The sequence below is a fragment of the Megascapheus bottae genome, chromosome 8 (assembly GCF_031878675.1).
Source record: "Megascapheus bottae isolate mThoBot1 chromosome 8, mThoBot2.hap1, whole genome shotgun sequence".
Lineage (NCBI taxonomy): Eukaryota > Metazoa > Chordata > Mammalia > Rodentia > Geomyidae > Megascapheus > Megascapheus bottae.
In genome coordinates this window covers 4859528-4886927 of record NC_143516.1, presented here as the reverse complement: position 1 = coordinate 4886927, position 27400 = coordinate 4859528, and the positions used below count along the sequence as shown (strand labels likewise).

At 53.0% G+C, this 27400-nt stretch overlaps 2 protein-coding genes across 11 annotated transcripts in view; one reads left to right on the top strand and one right to left on the bottom strand.

Moving 5' to 3' along the window:
* The window catches only part of Map3k4 (mitogen-activated protein kinase kinase kinase 4), a 57701-nt gene extending 54356 nt beyond the window's left edge, over positions 1–3345 (top strand). For all 7 annotated transcript variants that reach the window (XM_090337865.1, XM_090337867.1, XM_090337864.1 and 4 more), the window contains 3 exons: positions 232–338; positions 1340–1519; positions 2958–3345. In XM_090337865.1, coding sequence (XP_090193991.1) covers positions 232–338; positions 1340–1519; positions 2958–2978 — 308 coding nt within the window. In that variant the 3' untranslated portion in view covers positions 2979–3345. The remainder of the gene's footprint in view (positions 1–231; positions 339–1339; positions 1520–2957) is intronic.
* A 3854-nt stretch (positions 3346–7199) lies between these two features.
* Agpat4 (1-acylglycerol-3-phosphate O-acyltransferase 4) overlaps positions 7200–27400 on the bottom strand; it is a 91900-nt gene continuing 71699 nt past the window's right edge. For 3 of the 4 annotated variants that reach the window (XM_090337857.1, XM_090337858.1, XM_090337859.1), the window contains exons 3-9: positions 23739–23908; positions 16271–16432; positions 15603–15756; positions 13756–13858; positions 10673–10748; positions 9441–9639; positions 7200–7770 (exon numbers count right to left, since the gene is read on the bottom strand). In XM_090337857.1, the coding sequence (XP_090193983.1) occupies positions 7676–7770; positions 9441–9639; positions 10673–10748; positions 13756–13858; positions 15603–15756; positions 16271–16432; positions 23739–23908 (959 nt within the window). In that variant the 3' untranslated portion in view covers positions 7200–7675. The remainder of the gene's footprint in view (positions 7771–9440; positions 9640–10672; positions 10749–13755; positions 13859–15602; positions 15757–16270; positions 16433–23738; positions 23909–27400) is intronic. The other variant, XM_090337860.1, reaches the window with a different exon arrangement.

The window sequence follows — 27400 nt, the reverse complement described above, 5'->3', positions numbered from 1 at the left end:
GACGGGCTGGAGGAGACTCCATATCAACTGAGCGGGTCGGTGCACATGTAGGAATTTCAGTTTTTGGTTTCTGAAATGTTTGCTTGCTTTAACTGGGTCACATCTGTATAAATCCATAGGTAAGGTGGGCTTACTGCATGTAACTCAGGGAAAGAAGGCTACAGTGCTGTGCTGGCAGTGCATGGCACTGCGTGTATAACCCATTCCGTCACCAGTCTATGGCCTTTACAGCGTACATGGCACCGGAGGTCATTACCCGTGCGAAAGGAGAAGGCCACGGGCGTGCAGCGGACATCTGGAGCCTGGGGTGTGTGGTCATAGAGATGGTGACTGGCAAGGTGAGTGCAGCTCTACCTGCAAGAAACTTTGGGGGCTCCGTACAATTAACAGAGTATTTGCTGTCATTTTATTATTAATTATGATTAGACCCATCAAGAACTGCAATACTTACATGCAAAAAGTGGCAAAGTGGGAAGTAGATATTCATAAGTTGTATTCCGTAAAGAAATTGATGAGTAAAGTTAAAGATGTGCGAACTTGCAGTTAAAACAGAGAAGTGCAGTTACAAGAGATGAAGGCCAGGGTTCCCGTCCCACAAAAACCGGCTCATGAATACCTGCAGCTGCTTTCCTCACAGAGGCCAGAGTTTGGAAACACCCAGGCTTCCTTCAGAAGATGGCCAGATAACTGAGCTGTGTCATTTTCATACAAAGGAGTATTACCTAGTGAGCGAAAGAAACGAGCTGTGGATCCCTGGGTAGACCCAGGGAAGCTTAAATGTGTGTGGCCAAGAGAGGGAGGCTGCCTGCTGTCTGCTTCCATCTTTCTGATGTTGAATGGGAGGCAGCGCTCTAGGGACAGGAAAGAGAGGTGGGTTCCGTGGCTTCTATGTGTCATGAAGAAATAGGGATACATTCGTAGTATTTCATGGTCGAACACGTTAGTATATTAAGCATTCTTAGTGAGCAAGCTGTTGAATTGTAAATGCTTTAATAGCATTTTTACATCATTCCATATATGTCATCTCTTAGTTGTCTAATGAAGGCTTCTAGATGAGGCTGGACCAATCAATAGCACATCCTCAGTGGACTCGGCAGACTACATTGGCCACTATGTGTAGCCATTACATTTGTTAGAACACAGTCCCAACCCTCCCTGTTCCTAATACGTTGTCTACACTGCCTTCATAACCCAATGAGATGTGATAAAATTCTATAGCTTTTCCTGGCAGAAAAATTGAGAGTCCATTGTAGACAACTTTTTTGTGATACTTAAAAAGAAGTCAGGCATTTGTGTTTTTATGGCCATAATATTAAAACCGTATTTCCCTGTTTTGTAGAGGCCTTGGCATGAATATGAACACAACTTCCAGATTATGTATAAGGTGGGAATGGGGCACAAGCCCCCAATCCCCGAGCGACTGAGCCCTGAAGGAAAGGACTTCCTCTCCCGCTGTCTGGAAAGTGACCCAAAGCTGAGGTGGACTGCCAGCCAGCTCCTCGACCATTCTTTTGTGAAGGTTTGGCAGACTCCTGAATTAGTCCTCTTTGCGCTTAAGTATCTAAGTTCTGTTCTGTTGTGGCAATTAAGGAAGTTTAAAAACTTAAATAGAAAATACCTGGATGGAAAATGGAAAGAGACTAAGTGCCTCTAACCCCAGAACTTTTTTTTTTTCCATTTAGAAAATGTCAGTTGCAGGCCGGGAGTTTGGCCTAGTGGTTAAAGTGCTTGCCTAGCATGCATGAAGACCTGGGTTTGATTCCTTGGTACCACATACGTAGAAAAAAGCCGGAAGTGGTGCTGAGGCTCAAGTGGTAGAGCTCTAACCTTGAGAAAGTCCAAGGACAGTGCTCAGGCCCTGAGCTCAAGCCCAGGACTGACAAAAAAAGAAAAAAGAAAATGTCAGTTGAGGTTCTTGGTAATTTACTGTGGTAGCACATTTGAAGTGTACTTCCAAGGGTTGAGTGGGGTTTGAGTGAAGCTGGCTGAAAGTGCGCTCTCCGCCCTGAGGGCTGCGGTCTGTTTGGAAGACAGCGGCTGGCTGCATCCGGGCTGTGCTCCTGCATCTCCTCCATGTTGTGCCAAGAACAGTTCAGTGCAGTCAGATGCCCTGAGTGTGATTTTCCTCTGCAGTGAGGTGCCCCACATGTTTGGGGGTTAGCCAGGTAGGAATGGGCAGGAGTGGTGCGGCCCGGTCCTAGAGTGGCTGTGTATGGGTGAGAAGCTGATGGAGCACCAGCAAAGTGAGCTGGAGCCGTGAGGAGGAATCGCAGGCTGTCGTAACCACCACTTGGCAAAACAGCATTTTGGGAAGGTTGTTTCAGAGGCCGCTCGGGACGAGGAGTTTTGGCTTTAGGAGTGAGCGAGGCCTTGGCTGATGAGAGTGTGGTTGAGGCAGTTTCCTGCTGTCTCCCCCGTCGGCTTTACGGGGTGAGGGCGCACAGCTGCTTGAGGGCAGCTGGGTATGTTGAAGTGTTCCGGCATCTGCTGACGGGTTGCAGATGGCATTTGAGCGTTTGGAGCTGGCTGGCACGAGGACAGTGGGCTGAGCTCCAGGGCTAGTTTCAGACATGCGGAAAGGCCATGCAGAGGATGAGGCCGGAGAACGTGGCCCTGAGCAGCAGGAGGCTCAGAGTGGGTGCCGCTGCTCCCGTTCTCCGTGGTCAACGTTGGGGAGCAAGCAGCTGGATTAGCAGGAGGCGTCAGGGACCCATAGTAAAAAACCCGAGGAGATGAAAGTGTATGGACCTGAGCTTGTACACTGGGGGAGCAGTTTTCGTGGTCAGTTCACGGGCTTCCAAAGCGCTGCTCGCAGCACTCCTCGCTGTGCCTTGCCCAAGGCCCTGTCTAGCAGAGTGCCAGAGCAAGCCTGCCCTGGGCCGCCCAGGAGCTGAGACTGCACGCACGCCCACCCGCCTACTGCAGGGCTCAGCTTGCTCTCTCCTGTTTCCTCACAGGTTTGCACAGATGAAGAGTGAAGCTCACCTATTCCTGGCCAAGAGGAGTGTGTGGACCGGAGACTGTGACTCAGTGGCCCAGGAGTGTGTGGACTGGGGAACCTGGCACTCTGGCTAGGGCCTTTGTGGACTGGAGAGCCCATCCATGGCCAAGGAGTGTGTGGACTCGGCCCTGTCACTCCATGACTGAGGAGTGTGTGGACTCGACCCTATCATTGCGTGACTGAGGAGTGTGTGGACTCCCTATCACTGCATGACTGAGGAATGTGTGGACTCCCTATCACTTCGTGACTGAGGAGTGTGTGGACTCCCTATCACTGCATGACTGAGGAGTGTGTGAACTCGGCTCTATCACTGCGTGACTGAGGAGTGTGTGGACTCGGCTCTATCACTGCGTGGCTGAGGAGTGTGTGGACTCGGCTCTATCACTGCGTGACTGAGGAGTGTGTGGACTCCCTATCACTGCGTGACTGAGGAGTGTGTGGACTCCCTATCACTGCGTGACTGAGGAGTGTGTGGACTCGACTATCACTGCGTGACTGAGGAGTGTGTGGACTCCCTATCACTGCATGACTGAGGTGTGTGTGGACTCGGCTCTATCACTGTGTGACTGAGGAGTGTGTGGACTCGGCTCTCTCCCTCTGTGACTGAGGAGTGTGTGGACTCAACTATCACTCCGTGACTGAGGAGTGTGTGGACTCAGCCCTATCACTCCGTGGCTCGGGTGTGTGGGGGCTGGATTGCCCGTCACTACTGTATGTAATATTTACATGAAGATGCTAGGAAGCAGCACAGCCCTTTAACCTTCGGGACTGAAGATCGCACAGGGATGGGCGTCACTTGTGCTGTCACCTTGTATGGCGCAGGGCCCTCGGAGCAGGTCATTGAGCGGGTTAAAGCGGCTGCATGTTAAGTGCCATTACTACTGTACATGGACCATCGCCTCTGTCTCCGTTCTCACGTGATCAGGAACCATGACATCAGTGTAGTGTGTTTAAGCTTCCTGGGTTCAAACAACGTAGTATTACCCAGTGTCCTGGACTGTGTTTTAGTCTCCCATTTCTCGAGTGCACTGACTGTGAAACCTCTTGTTGTTATTGGCAAGCTGCAGGTCTGTCATGCACAAGGCCGGTTAGTGAAATTTAAGAAAAGTTCTTTTTTCAATAAATGGTTTATTTTAGGAAAGCTGAGTTCGATTGTGTGTTACTGGTTTGCAGCTGATACACGAGTCAGCAGTGAGCACAGAGGCCGGCCTGGACTGAGCGCCCCTGGGCAAAAGCAGCCTGGCCCGGCTGGCTCTGGGGCACCAGACCAGGAGCCCCTAAGAGCCCAGGATCTCTGCACTGACAGACCAAACACTAAGGGTGTCAGGTGGCTGCCTTCTTCTTCATCTGGTAACCAGCCAGCTTATGAGGAGACAAAAGCTTGTGCCTTGTTGCCGTACAGTGGGGCTCCGATTATTTTAAGTGAAGATGTATGCACAAGCTCCATAAGAAAGCCTCCTTTTCAGAATGTAAACTGACCCTATCTGTGTAGCCAAATGATATGTCATTTATGGTGTACTTTATTTCCTTTTGCTATTAAATTTTTTTAAACGATTGACCCAAAAGCTTCCTGCCATCTTTTTAGGTTGTTGGTGTGGCTATAGAGTAGCACTGTGAACCCCCTTTCCTGGGCTGTACTGCAGACAGGTCTAGCAGCAACCGGTGTGGAATGTAAGGAGGAAGGAAGAAATCTGTAGGCGCTCTCGTCACTTAGCAGCTCTCACTTGTGTGAAATGGGGCCTCACATGCCTTACCACCCAGGCTAGAGGTCTTCACATTCCTTATGATAGCCCAGGAAAACTCAGACACGCAGAGATCTACATAGATGCTTTAAAATCATTTCACAGCCTTAAGACGGCCAACCTAGATGGCAGGGCGGAAGAAGGCGTGCGTGGGGAAACGGCTCGCTGGTGACAGTGAAGAACTGGCTGTGTCACCGTCTCCAGGACAGTGGGAGGTGAGCAGTGTGGCTTCTCAGTATCCACTAAGTGCAGCTTCTGTGTCCGTGAAGTACCGTCCCTGCCCTCAGGAAGACACAGCTGGCTGTTTGGGGGTGTCTTGACCAAAATAATGATTATGTGGCTCACAGAGCCTGTACACTTAAGGCTTAGCCTCGTTGACCAAAAACAAAGAATTGTTTGAAATGTTCTGTTAAATCTCTCAAGTCACTGAGTTTCTGACTCATTCTTCCAGCCAGTATCTTCTACATAGGTGGGGAGGCCCCAGGAAAGAGGGAGTGTAGACCCCTGGCCTGCAACTAACTGATAGCTTGGCAGAGGCAAAAAAGGGTCCCCAGGCAGACTGCAGACCTGTGGAACAAAGCAGAAGTTTTTGACACCTGCCCTGGCACAGCGGCATGTTCATGGGGTGCTACTGGCCACTCTGCAGACCGGACCTTCCTGGCTCCTTAAGCATTTATGAAACTGAGTTGGAACCCTCACAGGACCACAGGCCCCTGGCAGCATGACCTGTGGTCATGGCTCTGTCTCTTCTGTCCACCGCCCTGAGCCACAGCCAGGTCCTCTAAGGCAGAAAGGGAGATGATGCCAGCCCTCCCTCCCCACTGCAGTGTAGTTGTGCAGTTTTACTCCAGTCATTTTCGTTTGTAAGTGACTGTGCATGGCCACAGGTGGCAGATGCTCTGACCACTGTGTGGAGGTGGCCATGGTGGCCCGCCTTGGTGCAGTCACCAGGACGGGCCACCGGCACTGAGCTCGCCTCAGTGCCACTCTCAGTCCCGCTGCCTGCTTCCTGGAATTGCTCCTACTTCCATCAGCAAGCAGCCCTGGTTGGTTACCTTATCTGCTGCCTTCGCTTCCCAGCGTTGGGAGAAGGCAAGTGTTTTTGAGAACTCGGGTCCTCTTTCTGAAATGGAAGACAAGGACAAAAGCAGCCAGTTTGGATTCTGCTGAGCTTTACAAGAAGTGGCCACATGGAGCCAACAGCGTCCTTACCCTTCGCCCATTCCTTTAGTGTGGTTGGATTCCTCCCGTGCTTGCAGCAACCCAGCAGTGAGATGCTTGTCCACTCACTCACAGGTAAGGGGGGAGAGTGGCTGGCCATGAGGAATCCCCGGGAGGGTCAGGCCTCAGCCAGCCAGAGTTGGCTGCAGGAGGCAGAGGTGGGCCTGCAGGGGGCGCTCCTGAGCCTGCATGGCACCCTCAGGGCCCTGCTTGCCCCTGGGTCTCTGCACTCTGGGCCTGGTGCCGGTGGCTCAGGCGCTCCGTCCACCCTGCCTTCTGGGACCCTGGCAAGTAGGGTGTCCCACGAGAAGCCAGGGTGGATGCTTTCCCCCGTTTCTGACCTTCAGCAAAGCTCAGGGAGAGCTGGAACTCCATGGCTAGTCTAGGTGTGGGCCAGTCCTGTGTGGTGACCCCTAGTGACTCCGCACACATGAAGACGTGGCAGGGCGAGCCTGAGGCGGCTGAGGACAACTTCCATGGGCCGGTTAACCCGTTCTGCCACAGCAGCCAGACGGTTTTGAGCAGCAGGCTCAGGTCCACAGCCCCTCGCCATGTGTGGCCTGCGGAGGACGACTTGGGCTCCTCCAAAGCCCTGTCTTTTCCCCTTACGTCTGTTGTCTGCCCAGAGTCTACCAGGCCCTCCCCATGATACAGATGCCCCAGGCAGACCCCGTCAGCCTGTAAGATGGAAACCCAGGGTGCAGGCATGCTGAGAGAGGACCCGTGCTGCACACTCCCTGGGCTGGTTCTGAGCACTCTCCAGCTTCAATCACCGTTGTAGGGGGGTGGGAGGTGGGGCTGGGGAAGCTGTGTGAGGCCATCTTGCAAGTTACTACAGAATGACTAGGCTTTATGGTAGGTGTTTGTTTTGCCAGTCCTGGGACTTGAACTCAGGGCCTGGGCACTGTCCTTGGACTTTCTCAAGGCTAGCGCTCTACCACTTGAGCCACAGCATCACTTCCAGCTTTTTCTGTGTATGTGGTACCCCCCAGCTGCCTCTGCTACGTGGTGGGGGGCACTGAGATCATCTCCCCGTGCCCAGTCTCCACCCCACGCTCAAGGCTGTTTCCTGCAGGGGGCCATCGTGTATGCATATCCACCCACGTGGCGGTCTCTGTGTAGGGCTGCCTGATCTCAGGACCCCGCTGGTCCCTGATGAAGGCACATCCTTCTCAATGCGCAGACGCCGAGGGCGGCCCCTCTGTGTACACACACCGCCGATGACCCGGACACAGTTTAATTGGAGGCATAATTTAGTCATCTTGTCTAAAGCACTTTTCAGTCTCTGGCAGTCACGGGTTACAGAAGACTCAGCACCAAAGGGCGACACAGGGGACACTGGTCCCTCTGTCCCCAACCCTGCCCCCGCTGCAGCCTCACAGCCTTTCAATGAGTCACACCTGGACACACATACACACACACACACACACACACACACACACACACACACACACACGCACGCACACACACCAGATCCATTCTCACACACGCACGCACAAATACGTGTGCAAGTGAAAAGAAAGAAAGCCAAAACCCGCTGAACGATACGGGGAAAAAAGATTTAAGAGCATCTTCTACCCCCATCCAGCTCTGAGCCCCGGCTCTGGCGGGAGAGCGTGTGAGTCCCGCCTGCCCAGCCTGCATCCCGCTAAGAAGGCACTGCCGAGGCCACCAGTTCCTTGGGTCCCAGCGGGGTGGATGTGGTTCCGGGTCAGTCGCTCTGTTTCTGCTTGTGGTCGATGTTGCCATAGGCGGAGCCCTTGTCGATTTCTGTCACCCCGATCATCCATCGAACTCCCACGGAGGCTGTGGGGGGAGTGAGAAGGAGCAGGTTGCCCACGTTAGGGCACTCGAGCCAGCGAGGGCCACAGGGAGCTGTGGCCTATAAATCTGGAGTCTAAGGTGCCGTTGCCCAACTCTACAAGGAAATGGCCGGGCCCAGGTAGTGAACCAACATGCCTGGCCCTGGGCGGTTCTTTATAGGTCCTGGCTCTAAAGTGATGAGTGTTCCTTTGGGAAGACTGGGCACAGCTGGAATGCTTAGCAGCAGGCATTCATTATCAAGGACACTGGAAAGCCCTGCACCCCCCCCCGCGGGGATCTGGGGTGAATACTGGGGTGAAGACCCTGCTATCTCTAAGCCTTGCGCCCAGCAGACGTGGCCCAGAGCAGCAGGCATCCTGGAAACAGGGTCTGATCCCCAGGTGGGGTGACCATATCTGTGGGGACTGCGGCTGTGTGGGGACCACAGCTGTGCGGCCCCCAGTCTGGCAGAGCCATGTGTGGAGGCATTCCAGGGCAGATGGCCGGGTGTGTTCAGGAACCTTCCATGCCACTGGGCGCTTAGGACACGGGCAGACTGTGGGGTGGGGAAGCTAGCCGGGCCTGTGGGGCCACCCTTGAGAACCCCAGCCCTGGCTTAATACTGGAACTCTCCTGGAGCACGGGGAGATGAGCAACACACGGACATCGCCCAGTGGCCTTCCAAAGGAAGACACAAGCGCAAAGCAGCCGGGCAGAGGCAGGGCGTGAGGGGCTGTCCTGGGCCTGTGGAGGCAGCCTGATGGAAGAGTTTAAGTGTGGCCTGGGCCTCTAGGGCCTGGCAGGTACACCCGCCCAGCACCCAACCAGACGCGGGGGTCGGGTCAGGCGTCCTCCAGGTGACCGTCCTCTTCTGCATCCTCTTCTACTTATTGTACATTTTGCCAGTACAGTGTGTCTTTGCTTTCTCCAAAGCCTAGCAGGGTTTCTTAGAGGAAGCGTGGAGTCTTAGGTAGGCTGGCAGCTGCAGCATGTGATGCTGTGCACACTGTGTCATGGGGAGGCCATCTCGGTTTACTGGAGGGAAAGTGGATCAGGGATGTGGTCCCGGGATAGGCTCGGGGCCTGTGTCCTGAGCCACATGCTCCTTGAAGCACCGCTGCCTCCCTTGGCTCTTTGGCAGTGAGCACAGAGCATCTTTGTGCATCACAGGAATAAGAGAAGTAACTGGCCACTTCACACACACACACACACGGTTCCTGAGTCTGGGACATTTTCCCTCCCTCTTGGAGAAGCAGAGGCTGCCCGTGCTCCTGGGGGACGGGAAGTTTCCTCATCCCTTCCCCCCCCCCGCCTCAGGCTCCAGGAAGCACACAGCAGCAGCCTCACCACAGGACAAGTGACCATGTGTACGTAGGTCTGGCACAGGAACCTAGCAGGAGTAGGCAACATCACTAAGAACAAAGCCGCTACTGAACACACAGTGAGCAGGCATCCTTGCTCACGGTTGATCCGGGGCAGAGACATCTGCTAGCGCCCAGCTCCTAGAGGCGCTGGAGTTCGTCCTGGGTGGGACATGGCTGTGATTGACAGCTGCCATGCTGAGGGAAGGCTGCTGCCTCTCAGGACCAGCCCACCCCGCCCGTGCCAGAGGCTTACACCACATCAGCGCAGGCCCCGTCCACTCAGCCTGGAGCCACGTACTGTCCACTTACCCATACAGAAGACAATGAGCAGGCTGGCCAGGGTCATGGAAGAGCCGCTGGCGATCAGGCTGAGCAGAAACTGGAGGAAAGGGTAGAGCAGCAGCGAGGCCCAGAACAGCCAGTTGATCAGGGCCCAGGGACGCCGTGCGGGTACCCGGGGCGTCTCCGGGAAGACGCCTGTCCTGTAGTACTCCTCCTGGAAGGCATCCTGGGGCACAGAAGGAGGCGTCAGCGCTGCAGTGGCTCCGGGACCTCATGTCGGGACCTCTCATGGTCTTAGCTTTGTGGGTTTCCACAGTGGCTGCTCACTGTGGCTCTGTTGTCCCCTCCCCGCCCAGGGGCACATGGAACGCCAGCTGTCCCTGCTGACATGGGGTTTGGTGCTAGCCAGCCTAGCTTGTACTGACCACAGGCAGGCGCCCGTGTGTGGACCCCCAGTCTGAGACAGTGCCGCCTTCCACACAGGCTGGCAGGAGTGTAAAGGGAAGCCCTGGCCCACTGACTGGATCCCAGGGCACTCAGGGCACTGTCACTCTGGGGGCTTGGCAGACAGGATTCCCTCAGCCCTGGTGCTTTTCCCAGACACAAATGACCGGGAGAGGGGCAGGGGAGGGGGGAGGGGCGTCTGCTCATACACCTGCCTGGGACGAGGTGCACAAGGACTTCTGCAAGAGCCATTTACAGCTGGGCGTGGGTGGCTCATGCCTGTAATCCTAGCTACTCAGGAGGCTGAGGTCTAAGGATGGCAGTTCAAAGCCAGTCCAGGCAAGAAAGTCCATGAGACTCTTACGTCCAATTAGCCACCCAAAAGCTGGAAGTGGCACTGTGACTCCAAGTGAGTAAAAACACTCAGGGACAGTGCCCAGGCTCTGAGTTCAAACCTCAGGATCATCACACACTAAAAGTAACTTAGAGTAACAGGTAGGGCCCCTACCCTGTGGATGCCTTGGGAGGAGGCAAGCCAGCGAGAACAGGGAGGGAAGACGCCAGCAACTCCAGGGAGCTGGTCCCAGACTGTAGGTGAGGGGCTCTGGCCAGCCTGCCTGGCCAGGGGAGGGGACCCTCAAGAGCTGGTGCTGCTTGTTCTGACATTGCCTCCGGGTCAGATCGGCATTCAAGAGGCAGTCTCCATGGTTGAAGCAGCTTCCCCCCCACCCCTGCTCCGAAGGCCTGAGGCTGGAAGTGAGGCCAGAGCTACTGGTGCCAGCTAGCCACACCTCACATGGAAGGCGGGCACCCACCTTCTCCTGGTAGAGCTTGTGCAGCCAGGCAGAACACTCATCATCGTCTTCTGGGATGTCTTCCATGGGAATCCGCCTGCAAAGGCAGAGGGCTGCTAGCTGGAGGAGGCCCCGCGGTGCCCGCTCTGCTCCAGTTACAGTGCTGGCCACGGGGGCCCTTTTATCTGGGCATCAAAGACCACAGGGCAGTGCAGAGGGGACTTCAATGCCTTGAAAGCCTGTAACAGCTGCAGCCCAAGCGCATTCAGGCAGGAGCCCAGTTTAGTGACACGAGGTTCCCTCGGAAGTAGGAACACCTGCCTTCTTCCATCTTCTACTTCAAAAAGCTTCCCCAAATGCGACACGTGCCTCTCCCAGAGAAGATGGGACAGCCTTTGTTTTCCCAGGAGACAATGGAATGTACAGAATCTGTCTATAGAATGGCCAGGCACTGGTGGCTCATGCCTGTAATTCTAGTTACTCAGAAAGCTAAGATCTCAGGGTCACAGTTCAAAGCCAGACTGAGACTCATCACCAATTAACCGCCAAAAAGCTGAAAGTGGAGTTGCAGCTAAAGCATCAGCTTTCAGCAAAAAATATCAAAAAACAAAAATAAAACACCTAAGGGACCTGAGGTCAAGCCCAAACCAGTGCACGCACACGCACATGCACGTGCACACACGCACGCGCGCACACACACACACACACACACACACCCCTATCCATGTGAATCCATACATCAGTCGATCCTTTTGCCATGGAAAGCCTTCTGGTAATGCCAGGTGATAGCTACCAAGTAGTTTTTCTCGCTCAGGACAACAAGGGCCCAGCACATGGGATTTGGCGCGTCAAAGGCAGAGATGCCGGGAACTCAGCTTCCCTAGCATAGAAACTAACACATCTGGGGCCCACAAATCACTCGGCACCCCAGAAACCACTTACAGACTCCATCTTGGCACTGGAGTGAGCACAAGCGGTAGGGAGAAGTCGTGCCATGGCCCTCAGGCTGTGGGCTTCTGTGATCCCATTTATGCCTGCTTCTGTCCATGGCAGCCTGTCACCACGCTACGGGGCATCTCACTGCTTGTGCACGACACACTTCAGGATGCAGGCGTCTTAGGCCCTGTCCACACACTGCCTGTTCAGAGTAGGGGGTTTCATGCTAACGCAGGGTTGTCATGACCCTCAGCGGTAGGCAGCTGCCCTCCTTCCTCCAGGCGCAGACTCCCTCGGGTAATGAGAACTCGCAGTGCACGCTCCTCCACAACATTCTCTGACCTTTTGGGGGGCCTACCATGCATCTCCATGAAACGTCTCCTCTGTGCTTCGCTCTCTGATCTACACGGGTGTGAATGTCAGCTCTAGAGTGTGTCTCGGTACAAGGCCAGAAACGCCTGCAGTCTCACTTTATTTGGGCAGGGGAAGCCTTGGTGAGTCTGCTCTTTTCCGTAACTCCTTTGACATTAGCGCCTCCACAGTTCCACGCAGCCCACTGCAGTGTGGCATAGACAGGAGTGCTAAACAGCTGACTGCACAAGAAGACAGACACGCATGTGCAGGGGGGCCAATGCTCTGCCTCCGAGGCCGTGAACTTGACAGGTCCTGAGAGTTGCAGTGACCTAAGAAGATAGCCTGGTGGAGGCCGCTATCTTGCTTGCTGCCCCAGCCAGTGTGTGGCCAGCCTCTGCTGATTCCAGGGAGAAGAGCTCACTCCTTCCCTGACAAAAGAAATCCACCTTATTTTCTCCACCCTTATCTTCGGTGAGACCATAGGAAAACAAGGCAGTATTAATGGCAATGCTTCTATGTTTTCTTTGGTAGGAAAAGCAGGAAGGCAGTAATTGAACAGTCCCCAGAACCATCCTGCATGTTGTGCTGGCTGCTGAGACCAGCCACCAACTCCACGGCCACACACGCTGGCCTGGCGCTCACAAAGCTGGGCATCACCTGCCTAGCTCTGTCCCTCAACCTCAGAAATGGGTTCTGCGTGACCCATCTCGGGTAGATTTGAATGAAAGCCATTGACCTAATTGTGCAAATCATGCCTGGGCTTTGCTGTCTGTGTGTCTTTCAGTTCTGTTTACCAATCATCTTGGCAACCTTCTGGAGACCCACTGTAACTACAAGTGGGTGAGGAAAACGGATGTAGCCACTATCTCGTAGAAGTGTTTTCAATAAAATCACAATTAGCCAACAACGGGACATATAAGTGAGACACTGCAAACATGTTTCCCATTCCTGTCTAAGCCTCTTTTAAATTACTTGTTACTGCCCATGTGCATTTCTTTGGGGCAGACCCATCACACACACACACACACAAGTCACTTTTATACCCCATCTCCAAATGACTGGCTGAAATACAATGTTCCTTTGTCATCCAGACAGGCGAGGTGGCTCACACCTGAAATTCTGGCTACTCAGGAGGCTGAGATCTGAGGAACGCAGTTCAAAACTAGCTTGGGCAGGAAAGTCTGTGAGACTCTTCTCTCCAATTAACCCTCACAAAGCCAAACCAGCTTTCAACAGGAAAAACAAATAAGGGACAATGCCCAGGCCCTGACTTCAGCCTCAGTGCTAGCATACAAAAAAGGAGATCTGGCAGGGAGTTTGGCCTAGTGGTAGAGTGCTTACATAGCATGCACGAAGACCCGGGTTCGATTCCTTGGTATCACATACATAGAAAAAAAAAGCCAGAAGTGGTGCTCTGGCTCAAGTGGTAGAGCTCCAACCTTGAGAAAGCCCAGGGATAGCACTCAGGCCCTGAGTTCAAAGCCGAGAGAGAGAGAGAGAGAGAGAGAGAGAGAGAGAGAGAGAGAGAGAGAGAGAGAGAGAGAGAGAGAGAGAGAGGAGAGAGGGAGAGAGGGAGAGAGAGAGAAAGATCTGGAAGCAGCTGAGAGAGGGGGGACTTCGGCAGATTAATACCAGGCATAGGACATTCCTCTCACTTCCTACTAAGAACACAGATTGCAAACACATGCAACGTGAAACACATTGCAAACCCGAGGGGGTTGACCAGATGTCTGCAGGGAGAGCCCTCTGTCACTTGGGATTTATCTACTTAGAAATGAGGGCTTTCTCTAAAAAATCAGATGGCACCTACTTACCTCACATAGCAATCGGCATGATATTTCTTCCCATTTAGGACTCCCAGCAGTGTTGGGTTTTCATTATTTCTGAAATTGAGTGTACAGTCATATACAGCTGGAACTACAAAAATAAGACAAACACAAAGCAGTGTACACAGGTGAACCAGGTCTGTTCGGTCGTTATACACCCTGAACATTCACTTCACTAAGGTGTCTACAACATCATGGAGCAAGTGCAGATCTCTTCTTCATGCTTCTCTGTATTGTTCAGTGCGCTACCTTGTGCAGGCGTTATTCATGCATTCAGAAACCTAGTAACAGATGATGGTCTTTCCTGAGGTCAGAGCAATACTGCCTGAATCTGGGTCATAACCACATTGATTTGCAGCTTCCTCATGTGCAGAGTCCATTACAGTCAACAAATGCCATCTTTGAACAAATGCAGAAAGAAGATAAACTAATCCAAAGTTTGTCACCTGAGAGCGAGTCTGGACTACAGAAGTATAATCATTCTATAAGCATCGTTTGCCTCTGGAAGAAAAATAAGACAACTCTGAATCTTATGGCAAGACCATAAGGAATTAGGATTATAATCAGCTGAAACCAAGATGGGACAAGTTATCTGCTTCCAGTGGCTCTATTCAGTGAGAAGTTAACTGTTAGCATGTTGTAAAATCACTGCTGTAGCTCCAGAACCTGACCTAAGATAAGAAATGCTCATTGGGTCAAATGACAGAAGACTGTGACAGAGTGTAGAATAAGATGGCCTCCCCATAAGGCAGGAGGTGCAGGGCGGGGCTTGTATGAATCCAGAGCCGAATCTCCCAGCTTGGACAACGCCCTCCGCCCTCCCAGCACAGCTCTTCGCCACCCAGTGGCCTCAGTGGCAGAGGTCAGGGTGGTGCTGCAGGGCCGAGTGGCAGCCCACTCACTGTGACCCAGCCCTTCACGGACACCTTTACGTGTGTAACACTATAAATAAAATGAGGGGTGCAAAGGCACTTGTCCATATGAGGAGCTAAGATTCAAAAATGAGACAATCACCATCCATTTTCTTCTACCTGCTATCTGACCCCAGAAAGAGTCTGCAGGTGTGTTGTCTCTGCCAGTGGGAGGGTCGCCCATCGCCTGCAGAGGTGCCTGGGGCAGGGGCCCCTCCCAGCGCTGAGATGGAGGTGAGGCTGGTCTCCGGGAAGACAACAGGAGACGGACGGCCTCTACATACCCTCTGAGCCTCAGCGAAATCCATGGCCGTGGACTGGAAGAGTGTGGGGGCGTTTGCCCTTTACCCCACAAGGGCAGAGCCACAGGGCCACGAGCCATGTCTGACCTGGCTCTCCTGATGGAGCATGGCCCAGCCTTTCCTCAGTGGGCCTGCAGCCCAACTCCAGGGCTGAGAGGCTCCAGAGAATGGACACTTGGGTCAGATGGAAGGCCAGTGTCCCCCAGAGCCCAGGGCCATTAGTAGGGAGGGTGAACAACACATTAGAAGGAGGAAGATATTCTGAACAGGAAAGAGGAAGAGCAAGAAAACAGGAGCTCCTGACAGGACGGCGCTGACTCTTCAGTTCTGCCAGCCGCCACTGAGGGTTCTAGATGGATGGCCCAGCTGGCTCCGAGCACAGGTCACTTCATCACTGTCCCAACAGATGGCCAAGAAAGCCCAAAATACCCCCTGGGGCTTGCTTGGGCCCGCAGCCCTGTGGCCAGGCTCAGAGGGCTCTGCTGCAACGCCACGACTGGCCAACAGAGGGCACTATTTGCTTGGGCTCAGCAACAGGAGGGGCCCAGCCCAGCAAACAGGGCTGTGGTCACTGACAGGTGCGGGGAGGAGGCCCGGGGACGTGGCGTTCTTCCGTTCTTACCTACGTCTCTCAGGCACCTCACGGTGATGGTGAAGCCCTTGGTGCGGGGCAGCAGGTGGTGCTTGAGGCTGGGCAGGCCCTTGGCTTGGGCCACCTGCATGCTGATCTGGTGCTTCTTCTCTGTGAAGCGCGTCCCCTCGCAGTGGATCAGGAACTGGAGGGCAAAAGGACGAGGTTGCACAAGACCCCAGGGTCCCTCGCAGCCCTCTGCACCCGGGGTGGGGGGTGGGGGGAGGAGAGGCAAATAAAGAGATGGCGATCTAGGTTCCCCGAGTTCCTGGGAACCTGAGATGAGCTCTGATGAAATCAAACCCCTGGCAGCCTTGGAGCTGACCCAAGCAAGGGAAAGGCACCCCACAGCCCCTGGGGTGAGGTGGGGCTCACACCCCAAGCCTGAGCAGCAGAGACTCATCCACAAGAGCTGGGAGACAGGGGACCCGTGGATTCCAGTCTCCTCCTCCCTTTCTTAGACTGGGAGACCTAGCTGGGGGTTTGAACCAGCCCGGCAACATCTAAGAGGCTTTGCTCCGCTTCCCTGGTGCCTCGGCTCCCAGTTCTCCTGCCTGGTCATTTGGAGGGGGGAAAGCCAGTGTCAGGGAACCAGGCCCAAGGCCACCCTGGGTCCCACGCAGAGTCGGGGAGCGGCCCGGGGTCACGGGACTACGTACGAAGTACTTCTCGGGGTAGTCCCGGAGGTGCAGGAGGCTGGGGGCCACGGTGCGCCGGTCCTGCTCCCACCTGCGCGTGCAGAAGATCATCTCGGTGAAGTACCACATCCAGCCGATGATGGGCACGTACGCCAGCTCCTTCTTGGCCAGGACTTTGGAACTCTGGAACAGAAGCAGCAGCCCAGGGTCCGTGAAGGAGACAAGAGATCCCGTCTTGGGGCTGTTTTGGGGCTCTCAGCAGAAGGGGTGAAGCGTCACACAAAGGCCTCTGGGGGAGTTCTGAGACACAGGGAAAGCGAACCCAGGCCCGGGCGCCCTCCCCACAGGACCAGCCAGAGGCCAGGAATCTACCAACAAGCCCCCAGTTGAAGAAGGGCGGCCCTGAGAACGTTCCAGTGGATTATTCTCATGGATTGTGCGCGGCTGCGCGTGGCCCGTGTGCACGGCTTGTCCCATGGAGCTCGGTCCTAAGCCAGAGCTCTGTTCTCCGGGCAGGGCAGAGAGGAGTCACAGGCTGGCAGCCAGCGGGAGGCTTGGGGTGCCAGGGCCGGCTCACCAGCAGAGCGGCGGCTCTCTGCCCAGCCCCTTGCCCTACCTATCCCTTGGCCCTTTATCTCTGAGGCAGGAGCCACCACCCGGGCGCCTGCAGGAAACACATCCAAGGCTGGCACACGCGTGACAGCCTGGATGGACTCCTCTGTGTCCTCACAGGCCCAGTCTGGGTCCCCGAGTTCTCCTGTGCAGGAGTGAACTCAAACCACACGGGCTCTGCCAGGCTGTGGGTAGGGAGATTCAGCACACCGGAGGGGCAGGGACAAATGGCTTTGTGTCCAGTGGATGCAGTGCCTGCGGTGCCCACGGCTCTCATCCTCCACTTTGGAATCAACTTGCTCCTCCTCTGAGGGCTGCAGATAGTTGTGGCAGCCCAAGCAGTGCTGGGGGCAGCTGTGAGGTTGAGGTCCTAACTGAGCATGTGCAGAAGGCGGCCAGGCTGCAGTGCTGAGGGGAGGGGGGCGCTGCCCTCTGTCCCTTCCCAGGACTCCCACTGCCTGGAATGGTGTCAAGAGACACTTCCCTGCGGGGCTTAAAACAACCTCTCCCCCTTCACCCTGAGGAAGAAAGGTACAAACACCTGGTCACAGTACTCATTTGTGTTTCAGGAGTTTTGTTTTCAATACAAATCCAGTATGCAAATTCCAGTGGGAGAGAAGGGGGGAGGGGAGGGGGGGAGGAGGGGGGAGGAGGGGGAGGGACCTTCCCCCAGCAGATCCAGTGTGATTTAAGTAAGCAGTGCAATAAGCTCCTGGGGTCCCTTGGCTCCTGATAATGTGAACCCTACCCAATGGCTCTCCCTCCCCTTACCCCCATGTCCCTCCCTCCAGGAAAACAGGAGTGCACAGGGAGGGATGGGGCTTGAAGGATACAGGCAGCACCTGACTTTGGTCAAAGGTTGTGGTGGAGAAAAGGGGGTCCCTGCAAAAGGCCCGCTCTGCCCCGTTGGATTTCCTTTGGGACTGTCTGGCCTGGGTCCTCTGGTGAGGACTGGGGTCGGAGGAGGAGGAGGAGGAGGAGGAGGAGGAGGAGGAGGAGGAGGAGGAGGAGGAGGAGGAGGAGGAGGAGGAGGAGGAGGCGGCGGCCCCAGGGCCGGACAGGAAGAGCACTCCCCAAGGCAGAGGATAACAGCACCCCACCCACCCCCATTCGGCAGCCACGCCCACGGGGACACAGGTGTTTGCACAACAGCTGCAGGTGGAGGTGCAGGGCTTGGGGCGGGGGTTGAGTGCCAGCAAGGGCATTAGTGTGCAGCCAGAGTGTGCAGGGCTGTTCACAGCCAACACCCACGCTGGAGCAGCTGGCTGAGGATTGTAGAGGGAGGGAGGGAGGAAGGGAGGGAGGGAAGGCCCAGCCTTCTGCAAACCATCCTGGTTACAATGGGTCAGATTTTGGCTTGTCAAAGTCATGTCCCAGGATCCACTCAGTGGGAGAGAGTCCCTGCTGGGTCTCACCTAGGGCTGCACTTAACAAATGAATGCAAATGCATTCATGATATTCCACATATTGCTATATACAGATAGGAAATAGAACAGTGTCCCTAGGGGGGGGCAGGGAGGGGGGAGAGGGGCAAGAACGAGGGGAGGGCTGACATGGATCAAGATGCATGACACTCATAACGTGACTAATCAAACGTGACTAATCAAACTCATAACGTAACCTAATCAAAATAAATATCAAAAACAACAACAAAGAAAAACCCAACGCACACGGACACGGCCGGGACCTTGTGGAACGCTGACCTGAGACACGGCGGCTGCATGCTGAGCGACCTGCCCTGCATGCCACCCTCCTCTTGGGGACCCCCGGACCACCCCACACCTGGCCCCCCACAACGAGGGAGTTTGTCCCGTCACCCATATCAGAGTGCCCGATCTCCAGACAGCCGCAGCCACCTTGGCTTGCTGGGGCAGTGTGGGGCGCTATGGTGGGTTAGCTATGCGGGGTCTAGGGCCAACCTTCTGGTAAAAAAAAAAAATCCCAGGAAGCAAAACACGCACTCCCTGCTTCCCTACCCTCAGGAGCTCACCATAAACTCGAGAAACCAGTGCCCCACACTTACTTTATAATCTCCATTTGAACCTAGATACTGAGTCAGTGCTGTAACGCCTAAGAATTATTCTCTGAGGGTCAGGACAGCCAGCAACCTCCCCCCACCCCTCTGCCCTCTCAAGGCCACACAGCTGGTGGATTAAAAGCCAAGGTCAAGTTCACATTCTGAGAGGAAGGACAGTCATGATTGCTTTGTGTGTGCTCTCTCTCCCGGTCACCCCTGCCAGAGAAATGCACACTCGGAGAAAGCTTTTGATAAGGCTAATGCTTTCTTTTCTTTCTTTCCTTTCCCTCTCTCCCTCCCTCCTTCCCTCTCCCCACCCCCCCTTTCTTTGTGTGTGTATATGCCAGTCCCAGGGCTTGAACTCAGGACCTGGGTGCTGTCTCTGAGCATTTTTTGCTCAAGGCTAATGCTCTCCCACTTGAACACAGCTCTATTTCCTGATGTTTTGGAAGTTTATTGGAGATAAGCGACTCACAGGCTTTCCTGACCCACTGGCTTTGAACTTCGAGCCTCAGCTATCAGCCTCTTGAGTAGCTAGGATTTTAGGGGGTGAGCCACCAGCGCCGCTCCCCACTTTGTGTGTGCTGGCATTGGGGCCTGAACTCAGGGCCTTTGTTCTCCCTTTGCTTTTACACTCCAGGCTGGAGTTCTACCACCCAACCCACACCTCCACTTCTGGATTTTTGCAGATTAATTAAAGATGGAAGTCTGACTGATTCTTGTGCCTGGGTTGGCTTTGAACTCTAATCTTCAGATTTCAGCCTCCTGAATAGCTAGGATGACCGTGAGAAGCACCAGCACTGGGCCAGATGCTATGTCTTATCCTATCCTGTCATCAAATACTGCAGGGAACTGAGGCCAACATCTCCTACCCCAGAGCACCAGCCCTGTGCACTGCAGGAAGCTCCCACAGTAAGCACACCTCAGCATGGGTTTCGTCATCATAATCATAAATCATCATCATTATCAAGAATCCTATGTCTAAAAGTTAGGGCTCGGCTCAGTGTGGGACTTCCAGTCCAGTCCGCTCTGCTCCTCTCCCCTTCCTCCTGCCCTCTCGACAAAGAAATGTAACCAAAAAATTCAGTCTGTCTCCAGGATAGATAAATTATATCGCCTGAGTAATATGACTCATAGGGAATAGTGAAGCTCTTTGGGCACAAGACCCAGCTGTGTGGAGGCTTGTCCTCCAAATGTCTTGACATCCTGCTCTCCTCCCCGAGTTTAACTTTCTCTCTCTTTTTTTCTCTGTCTTGCTGTTGTTATTTTGCTAGTACTGGAGCTTGAGCTCAGGGCCTTTTCTGCTCAAGGATGGTGCTCTACCACGTAAGCCACATGTCACTTGCACGAATTCACTTGAATGTAATCTGATTATGTGAGAAAGCTGGGCATGTAGTCTGGGCTAGTGGAAGGTGGAGGCTGGAGGATCAGGAGACCTAGACCAGCACAGGCAAAGCTAGCCAGACCCCACCTCAAAACACAAAAACAAACCAGAAACAACCAGGGGCGGGGCAGGGAATGTCTGGTTCTAGTGAGAGAATACTACTTGTTTCATGAAAACCCTCAGTATCACAGACATGCGCCAAAAAAGTGATGGTGGGGGAGGGAGGGGCACAAAAATGGAGCACAAAGGTAAACAAATGCAGCAGTGGAAGGAAGGATGGACCCCCGACCCCTGCCCAGTTTTCCTAGGTGCATACAGATACCAGGCAAGCCACCAAAGATAAGTGCAGACTGCCTGACTTCAGCAGGGAAATCTATCTAAGCCTGGCTGTAAACATTCCATAGTGGGGGCCAAACAAAAAGCCCCCACCTCCCTTGACCCGATGGCTTTTGCATTAACTTCTGCCTCCTTACTCAGACCTCATAAAACCCAGCTCCTGCCCAGCTCAGACACACAGTCTCCAAGGCTGTGTCCCTTCCTGCTCTGTCTCAATAAACAGTCCTTGCCTGTGGAAGGTTGAGTCCAGCTTGTTTCCTTCCTTTCTCCTCAATTTTCCTAACAGTACTCACTGCACTCTGTATTGAAAATGAACTACACAACTTGTAGGTGGGGCGGGAAAGAAAAACTGGGAGAGAGTGAGCAAGGGGGGATGTACTCTTCACCAGCCTTGCATAAGGACAGTGCCCAGGCCCTGAGTTCAAGCCCCAGAACCTGTGCATGCACACACAATTATACACATATGTCCCTGCTATTTCTGTCTAAGGTGGAAAGAACTCCGACTCCCCTCTTTGGTCCTGGGTCCCCATCTCCATATGTCCCTTCTCCTTGTGCACTCTCAGAAACCCCAGTTTTTGTATGTGTACCTGCCTCTCCTGGCTGTAAAGTCTGTGCCTCCTGTGTGCACATCCCAGCCCCTGAGCTCCCCCTGTTACTTCCTGTGGCCTTCTCCCTGCCTAAGAAAGGCATGAAGATTCTGGCTCTCAGAACAAGTGCTGCACACACTTGAGCCAAGAGGCCATGAGCTCCTGGCCCCGCTGCAGCTGGTCTGTTATTCCAGCTACCCAGCAGTCTTCAAGCTGGCTCTCCTGTTTTTACTCCAGTACTTTCCAGAGAAAGAGCACAAGCTTTAGAGTCAGACTCACCAGCTGTCGTCCATGAGCAAGCCACCAGTGGCATTTACCCATAAAATGGGAATGACAGTGAGCAAGGACTAGAGATAGTAAAAAAAGGGGTATGGCTCACACCAGGAGCTCAGGTGACAGCTGCCTGCAGGCTGCTCACTCACCACAGGCTCTCAGGCCTCACAGAGATAATAAACAGATGAGAAACGTGTCTGCCTTCCAACAGGAAAACCACCAAAGCTGCCCAGGGGCCTGGGAGAACTGGCCATGAGGCCACAGGGCCAATCGTGAGTCAGGACCCAGGAGAAGCATGCTGGGCTGCCAGAGGCCAGTCCTGAGAGCCAGCATGCATCCTTCCTCCCAAAAGAAAGGGGCCTGTTTCTAGCCATCAGGCTTCCTAAAAACTAGGTGAAGGATGAGGTCACCTTAGGAGTGGTCCCTCATCAGAAAGGTCACAACTACAGGTCAAGAAATCTCTGTCCATTACAAGACAAGGCAGAAGCTCCCCTTTTCCATGGAGTCAGTTACCTATGATCACTCACATATAACTGAACAACAGGGAAGGCTGTAGAAATAAACTCTGCATAAAACGTGAACAGCGTTTATCACTGTGTGTCATGATGAGAATGCTTCTACATTATTATTTGTTAGCTGATTTCTGATGAGACTTATCACGGGTGTGAGTGGATAGCAGAGCAATATGCGTGGAGCAGGCACTTCCGGTGGTTTCAGGCATGCTTGGATTGTCTTAGGCCGTAGCTCCCAGGTTAGGTCCAGGGAGATTACTAGCCTGGAACACACACACACACACACACACACACACACACACACACACACACACACACTTTACAAACAGAAGTACAAGCATTCCACAGAAGCACTGGAAGAATGGACTAAAGTCCAGAAACATCGCTGGCAGGAGGCCATCTTTACCTGCCCAGAGATGCTTCTGGGCCCATCTGGCTTGCTCCCAACCTTCTGTACCATGATCTTTGTTTTTATGGGCTACCAAAATGAAGTATGAGGTGAATGTGTCCTTTGTCAGTCTGTGGGATGCAAAACTAAGTTCTAGATTGGCCAAGAACTTCCCTTCCCTGTACCAACATAAGCTGCAGCTCCCCTCACAGACCTGCATGGCCCCCGAGACTGGCACTCACTGATGCAGCACAGGCTCAGGCATGGCGCCTCTGCATGTTAAAGATAACAAAAGCCAACTGGAAAGACCCAGGCAAGCCACATGCACACCAATTGGAGAGGAACAGCATTTGATAATAATCCTGAGTTCCACCAGTCAAGGCTTTCTCAGTGAGGGTTGCCGCATTATAGTCTACAGTGATTCAAGTTGAATCTGCCTGCTTAGCCAAGAAATTAAAAATGTAACCAGAGTCAAGTGAGATCCAAATCCAGATTATTACAGCTATGTGACCCTGAGCAGAATGCTGAAAGTTTGTAACCAGGATGTTTAAAAAGGGAAGATGGGTGCTGGTGTTGGTGGCTCATGTCTGCCATCCTAGATACTCAGGAGGCTCAGATCTGAGGATTACGGTTTAAAGCCAGCCTGGGTGGGAAAGTATGTGAGACTCTCATCTTCAATGAAGCCCCAAAGGAAAAAAGTAGCTGAAAATGGAGTTGTAGTTCAAGTGCTAGAGTCCAAGTATGAGCACAAAAACTCAGGAACACTGCTCAGGCTCTGAGTTCAAGTCCTAGGATCAGTACAAAAAAGAAAAGAAGAGAAAAAAAGAAAAGAAAAGAAAAGGGAAGAGAAAAAAAAAGAAAGAGGAAAGAGAGAAAGAAAAAAGAAAGGAAAGAAGGAAAGAAGGAAGGAAGGAAGGAAGGAATGAATTGGCTAGCATTAGTGGCTCACACCTATTATCCTAACTAGTGAGGCTGAGATCTGAGGATCATGGTTCAAAGTCAGCCCTGGCATTAAGGCTCTAACCAGCAAAAAAGCTGAAGGAAAACAAACCTAGTAGGAGCATGAGGCCATAAGTCCCAGCTCAAGTCCCAGCCTAAGAATCAGGGTGAGGGTGCAGTATACACGATTCGTGAGTGTCTCTGCAAGGGTCGTGTGAAACAGCTGTGGCATGGCCGGTAAACACTGGTGGCTGGGGACTTCATGACGGCTCATTAGAAGAAGTCAGCCTTGATTTCAAGCAAGAATGAAACTGCAGTTTTGGTGACCATTTCACCGTGCAGAGCTGCGAATCCTCCTGCAGACCTGAACGAGGACGAACGACGAAGTGACGGTGTGATGCAGAGATGGAGGCTCGAGGCGTGCCGTCATCTCCCACTTACCCCTAAGATCCCAAAGCGCTCGGCCAGACTCCAGCCGCACAGAAAGTCAATCTCAAACTTGTGGTTGAGAACCACGATGGCGTTTTCCTTCCCGAACTTGGGGTAGGCCCTCGGGTCTGTGTAGAGGGTGCATTCCGTGCCCGACCACCACTCCAGCAACATCACCAGCTCTGGAACAAACAACAGGACAAACAGACATTTACTTCACCAGTCCTGAGATCCAGGTCAGCGACACTGGGCCAAGAGCAGAGCTCTCCCCTCCCCGCCGAGGGGAATTTACTTTTAGGAATACAGTTTTACAGGGCTTCAGCCTACATCTCAGTTGTCAAAGTGGATTTAGAGGCAGAAGGAAAAAATGAGGAGTTCACAAGTCTGCAGAGAAGGAGATGAAGCTTGCAGATAGCAATGGCTTACATCCCTTGATTAAGTGCCTGGGGAAGAAAATAAATCCAAAAGTCTAGATGGACAGAGCACCCAAGCCCTGCTGTTGCCAGTGTAAGATGCCGTGCAGAATTCCAGACATCCTGGGCAATCACCGACTGGCATGCCGATAAATGCCATCACACTCAGTGGCCACCTTCTCTCTCCCCCTCTCATGACATCTAGGGCAGGAGGAAAAAGGGAGGGCTAGAGAGCAGATGCTCGACTGCCAGGACAAGGCGCTCAGAGTCGCTACCCTGGCAGCTTGGGGAGGATGGGTAACACATTCCTTGGAGAAGCAGTGGAAAGGTTAAGACTTCTGTTTGCAGGTGATCGTGGTCAATCTGAACCTTGTCCTTGCATGTCTCTGGTCAGGGACGCTCACGGCCAACTTGGTAGTCTCAGGAAAGGCCACCTCCCCACAGATCTAGAAAGAGAGCTGGAGGCTGGGGGAGACATGACGCCCTAAAATGAACTTTCAAAGCAGTGGGTGAGCATGTATGAGAGTCCTCTGAGAAGCTGTGCCCCTTTTATCACTGGTGAGAGGTATACATATCTGGGAGGGGGCTCCCCACTTTTCACCTCACCCCACATGCACACAGAGGCAAGGACACCTTTCTTCTCCAGACCTGAGGCTGAAGAACTAATTGGAGACCCTTTAAAAAGGCCTAGTTTTGCTAGGATTGCACCTGTAATCCTAATCCTGGTTACTCTCCAGAGGCTGAGATTTGAGCAGCAAAGTTTAAAGCCAGCCCAGGAGGCAAAGTCCTTGAGACTTTTTTTTTTTTTTTTTGGTGGATCTTGGGGCTTGAACTCAGCCTGGGCACTGTCCCTGAGCTCTTCAGCTCAAAGCTACCACCCTACCCTTAAGCCAAGCCCCACTGCCCGTTTTCTAGAGGTTAGTTAGAGATAAGAGTCTCAGGTCCTTTGTGCCCAGGTTGGCTTTGAACCTTGATCCTCCTGAGTAGCTAGGATTACAGGCATGAGCCACTACACCCTGCTAATCCTTGAGACCCTTATCTCCAACTAACCACCAAAAGTAGACAAATGGCTCCAGTATTAAAACTCCAGCCTTGAGTGGAAAAAGACAAGGGAGAGCATGAGGCCCAGTACAGACATGAAAACAAATAAATGAACAAGAAATCAAAACAAAAACAAAAGGTCTAATTTTCCAGCCGCAGCCTTTGATGCTGCCATGTTCTGGCCTGTAAGGTAAGGATTTTTCAGGGGGTCTTACAGAAATTAAAATTTCCATAAGACATTCACAGCTTACAGTGAACTCCCCGAATCAAAAACTATCGGGATCACTACAAACCAACAAGGATGTTCCCTTCCTTTCCCCAGACAGGGTGACAAAGAGTACTTGCCCAGTCAGCTGTCCCGCAGGGCATCACCACTGATGAAGACCCCCGTCTGCTGTGACAACAGCTGACACAGGACAAGGAGCACCCATCGGCTCCACGACTGCACAGGAGGTAAGAAATGCATTTCTGTATTCTCCCAACCCTGGCTGATTTCAGCACCCAGCAAGCACTGGGCACAATGGTGCCTTTTACCAACCACGAGAAGCCCTAATGCACACAAGAATGCTGTGAAGTGCTGGAGATGAAAGCCAAATGCCCAGATCCCTGCCTGGGCAGGACTGCCTGGAGAGCCCCCCCCCCCCAAGCCCCCTAACAGTGGGCAGGAACGCAAGACCTTCTGCTGGGCAGGGGAGGGGCATTCCTTGCTCAGGGAAGGGGGGCCTGAGACGTGGGGCAGATTTCTCAGTGTACCTTGTCTGAGATCCAGGATGACACTTTGAGAGATGGTGTACACATTAAACATTAAATTATGACTGGAAGCAGGAGGTCAGCAGAGGAGGTCCTCGGTGAACAGCCCACCTTTTACTACCATCATACACTTGATCATCTTTTCCCACACAACTTTTGTGTGCAGAGGCAGGTGTACTGAGACCAGGGGAAGCACTGTAAGACTGCAAAATCAGAGCAGTGACTGGTGATTTCGTTGGGAAGCCACTGTCACGCATCAGCATCCAACTTGTGTTTTGAAATATTACTTTGACTAAAGCAGGGGACATATAGGAACAAGGAAGTAGAACCGGAGGCCTGAAAAGGCGGCTGTGAGGGCCTCGTGACAGGAGATGGTGGCAGGTCAGGTTAGGCAGGCAGGGAGAAGAACCACGTCCTTTCCTCATCAACCTACAACTAACATTCCAGATCGCACAGACCCAAGACTTGGATTTCTCATCTTCTTCCCTTCTTTTTTAGCCAAAAGATTTTAAGGTCACAATAAACATAACTAATAGCCTCACTGTAAAAAAAAATTCAAACATTCACAAAGTATAAAAAGGAAAAGGTAAAATTCCCCGTGGCAGTTTCAGAATGGAGCAGCCAGATAACTTGAACTACATTTCCCAGACTCCCTTTCTCTCTTGTTTCTGGGTAAGGGGCACCACAGGGGCAGTCTTGGGGCATTAAAAGGCGGGAGGGAAACAGCTCGTTGCTGCAGTTCCTGCTTGCTGATACTGAATCTGCTGATTCACTGCTTTGGCCTGAGGTAACTTCTAGGCCTGAGCCTGCTCCCCCTCCTCCCCCGATTCCATCCCACTTCCCAGCCCCAGCAAGATCCCCACCCCACTAATGCTACAATGCTATGAGAATGCCAGACACAAGCAGAACGGAGGCTTGTTCCAGCCCTTTGTTGTGGGCTTCAGTGTATGTTCAGTAGCTCCGATTTCTTGCTTTCCCCCATTTCGTATCCCTCATCCCTGACTGGCCTGCCTGTGGACTCGGCACCAGATGTACAAACACCAGCCATGCAGAGACACCACCTGCCTGGACCCCATCAGTTCCATGTGACAGGTTCCTTCATGGGGCCCCAGGTGTCTGCACATGACTCTCCCAAAGCTCAGCTCCTACAGAAGTTCCTGAGCCCCCCCCACCCCCCTCCCCATCCCAAAGCCACCTCTATCCAAGTTAACCACCGTGAGCAGGAAGAGCATTTTGGAAGCCTTCTAAGCCCTTTTCCTTGGCAATCACACAAATACCTACATACACAAACATGTGCACACATTTCCCTTGACAAATACATCCATACTTGGATGTCTGTAAACATAAACATATACATATTTGTTTTAACCAAATGGTATATTTTAGGACATCTCTTTTAATACAGACGCAGTGATATTAGCAAATTGAGCAATGGCTGGGTACTAAGTGCATTGCATTAGATGTGCAACC